This window comes from Triticum urartu, chromosome 4A (assembly GCF_056163025.1).
Source record: "Triticum urartu cultivar PI428250 chromosome 4A, HENAU_Tu73, whole genome shotgun sequence".
NCBI lineage: Eukaryota > Viridiplantae > Streptophyta > Magnoliopsida > Poales > Poaceae > Triticum > Triticum urartu.
The window spans coordinates 548,671,779-548,675,246 of record NC_141876.1 but is presented as its reverse complement, the minus strand read 5'-3'; the positions used below and the strand labels follow the sequence as shown (position 1 = coordinate 548,675,246).

Genomic DNA, 3,468 nt, shown 5'->3' with positions numbered 1-3,468 from the left:
CAAAATTTGTCAAAACATATTCAAAATGGATCTTAATAAAAGCTCTCATCATGAGAAATACGAATATGAAAACATAACTTAATTTAGACTTTTGATTCAAAAGATATAAAAATAAAAAATAAGAAGCCAAAATAAAAGCACGCGCGAGGGACTTGGTGCCCTGAGACCGTGCCACAAATCCTCGTCCACAATTGCCCCCAGCCTCTACAGTGACAGAGATATTCGGAGCTAGTCGGGACATTGATCCATATGTTTCCATTCGAAATTCGATGACTGGTGCTCCAAAGGCAACACCCAAAACGAAGCTCACAGGATTCCCCACACCAATTTGTCTCGAACAAGCAGGGACGAAGCCAGAAAATAGAGATAGGGGGGGGGGGGACAAGAACTAAAAACATCAAAATCTTTGGATACATAGTCACATAACTTAGTAAATATTGGAAGAAAAAATAGTCAATGTACGTCTGTTGCTCCACAATAAGAATAAAAATTACATATCTATTAATTTGAAGTCGGATTTACGAGCACCAGTATCAAATATCTCAATAATATCATCGGAGCTAAACTTGGCTGCTATTTCCTTCTCAATATAGACTATAGTGCAATGACGAAGAAAATCATCTCCCAATTTACTTCGGAGACGTGTCTTGACAAGTTTCATTGCGGAAAAGGCTCGCTCTGCTGTTGCAGTTGACACCGGAAGAGTTATTACTAATCGTAACAACCTCTCAACCATAGGATAATCAGAAGACTTGCCAGTTTTAATTATTCCTTTTGTCATATCAGCAAATGATTTGCAATTTTTGATCTCTGGATGGTTCAATGTATCAAGCTGGAAATGTGGTAATTCACACTCCAACCGATCTCTTTCTTGACTAGAAAAATCAGCAGGATAGAATTTTTCCACTAGAGTGCATATCTTTGACTTGTTGAAGGCATCATGTCTAGGGTCCAATGATGAACAAAGATCTAGAAGCTCCGTAACTTGAGAACTGAATCGATCATTCAACTCTATCACTTGTTGATCTATTGCAACATTAAATACATCTACTTTGTAATGATGGATAACGGTGGTGTTGTCATGCTTATTTCTTGATTTTGTTACATCAACATACATATAATTGCAATATATATGAAAAAACATGAATTAGTTGCATGATTTAGACAATAATGAGTAAGTTGGCATGTGACTAAATCTCTACATTGGAATTTAATGAACATAGAGATAGGGAAAGAGACATACCTTTGATCCATGTCCGGGATATCAATCTCATGTTTCACACAAAATGATTTGACATCTTCAAAAAGACTTTCCCATCCATCTTCTCTCAGTTCAGCAAGCAACGACTTTGTGTTAGAAACACAATCCAATGCATTAGCAATATCCAAACTTTTATTTTGCAGTTTAACACACAAGATATCCATGATTTTCATAATTCTTTCCATTAGGTGCAGAATGAAGACAAAATCAAATGTGTTTAATATCTTCAGGGCACCTGCAGCGTCTCCTCTTGAATTCCTTGTAGCTGAGCGATTAGTTGCTACACTTCTTAGAACTGAAATAGTTGCAGCAAACATCTTGAGCAAACTTTTGATTGACTTATAGTGTGAACTCCATCTCGTGTCCCCGGCCCTTTGTAAAGATCCTATTTGATTAGCCCCTCTTCCAGTGTCAAGCTCTCCCAATTCAATCTCTCTAGCAATTTTAGCTGCCTGGTTTTCTAGTAACTCATTACATTTGGGAGATGCACTAACTGTATTCACAACAAAATTTGCATGTTGGAAAAAATTGTGAACCTCATTTACCTTCCTTGAAGCGGCAACCAAAGCCAATTGGAGTTGATGAGCTAGACAATGGATATAATAAGCATAAGGACACTCTTGGAGAATTAGAGCCTTTATCCCATTCCGCTCCCCTCTCATATTGCTTGCTCCATCGTACCCTTGGCCTCTAATATCTTGCACATTCAACCCATTAGCAACTAGGACAGCAATGATGTTATTCTTGAGAGTCAAAGCACAAGTGTCACTAACATGAACAAGATCAAGGAAACGCTCCTTTATCAACCCTTCTATGTTCACAAACCGAACAACTACTGCCATCTGCTCTTTTTTAGACTCATCCCGACATTCATCAACCAGTATTGCAAACTTGCTATTACCCATTTCTTCTTTAATTGAGGTTTGCACTTTCCGTGAAATTATGCTAGCAATTTCCTTCTGAATAGTTGAGGAGGTGTACTTTGCATTTCTAGGAGCATTCTGTACAACTTCTTGTACATCCTTATTATAAGAAGCCAAAAGCTTAATCATTTCCTTGAAATTACCTTGATTCTTGGAATCCTCAGATTCATCGTTTCCTCTAAATGGACATGCTTGGAACATTAACCACCTGATGCAATCAATAGAGAATAATTATTAGATATAATGTATTAAGAAAATTGTCTTAAATTAAATATGTGTTGCTTACCTCATGGCATCAATAGAAGTCTTAAGCCTCAGTCTTGCATCAAGAACCATTTGCTTAGTTTGCCTTTTCATCACCTTGTCAATATGAGTTGGATTGTTTTTCAGATTTTCATAACACCGAACTGCAAAGTTATGAGCAGAGCTGGGAGTAGTGCCCATATGTTTGAGAAAAGCACATTCTTTTCCATTGTTAACCTTCTTCCACTTATCAAATCCTTTGACAGTGAATGTGTCCGAACCACACTTCCCAACTGGCTTCTTCGAAAAGAGAAAACAAGGCAAACAATAGGCACATTTTGTACCAGTCGAATATTCCAACCACCAAAAATTTGTGTACCAATCTTTTTGGAATCGCCGACGAACAACACTTCTCTCATTATATTCATAATTATCCAATTCGGGCTGATAGACCCCCTCACATATATAAAAACGCCTAGCATCATCTTGCTTTTCTGGAGGGAGTTGCCAAATTTAAGGGCGCCTCCCTGGGTCTCGATCATATTTTGTGGTTATGACTGTAGCTTCTTCTGTAACTTCTGGCACTGGAACATCTTGAGCATCACCTTCAGCACGACTAGGGTTGTTCTCTTCGCTAGGTTGCACATCATTTGTATTAGCACCATCACCATGTTCACATGGCTGAGAGCTTGAACCAATTGGCTTGAAAAAAGTATGGATTGATTCTGATTGAGCCCTCTTCCTCTTCATGTCTACAGAGCACAATTGGACAATAAATAAAATTCTAATTAGCTTTTAATGTCTATATTCTTACAATTGCATTCCAAGACAAGACAGAAATCAATCTAATGCTGGTGCTGCAAAAAAAACTGACCTTTTTTTCTTGTTTGGTCGCTCATCAGGTGTGGCCAACCGGAATACGCTGGGCGCAAGGGAAGTCTCAGGGACAGTCGGACGGAGGCCTTCCCTTCTGAACGGAACGGATGGAGAGATTAGATAGAGGATAGACTATGGAGGCGGCCGGCGGCAACGAGCAAGTTT

The 3,468-nt window shown here is 38.7% G+C and overlaps 1 protein-coding gene across 1 annotated transcript; it reads right to left on the bottom strand.

Moving 5' to 3' along the window:
- Positions 1-490: 490 nt before the first annotated feature.
- Positions 491-2,628, bottom strand: LOC147976540 (uncharacterized). The gene is made up of 3 exons (XM_087520895.1): positions 2,471-2,628; positions 1,220-2,392; positions 491-875 (listed from the first exon to the last, which is right to left on the bottom strand). Exons 1-3 carry the CDS (start codon positions 2,626-2,628, stop codon positions 491-493), a joined length of 1,716 nt encoding a protein of 571 aa, XP_087377021.1.
- Between the last annotated feature and the right edge of the window lie 840 nt (positions 2,629-3,468).

Bases quoted from the DNA above. Each gene is read 5' to 3' on its own strand.
- LOC147976540 (XM_087520895.1), bottom strand. From the start codon at position 2,628: ATGGGCACTACTCCCAGCTCTGCTCATAACTTTGCAGTTCGGTGTTAT. The intron at 2,393-2,470 runs GTAAGCAACACA...TGATTGCATCAG, and splicing joins ACTTCTATTGATGCCATGAG to GTGGTTAATGTTCCAAGCAT. The intron at 876-1,219 runs GTTCATTAAATT...TGATTTTTCTAG, and splicing joins GTCTCTTTCCCTATCTCTAT to TCAAGAAAGAGATCGGTTGG.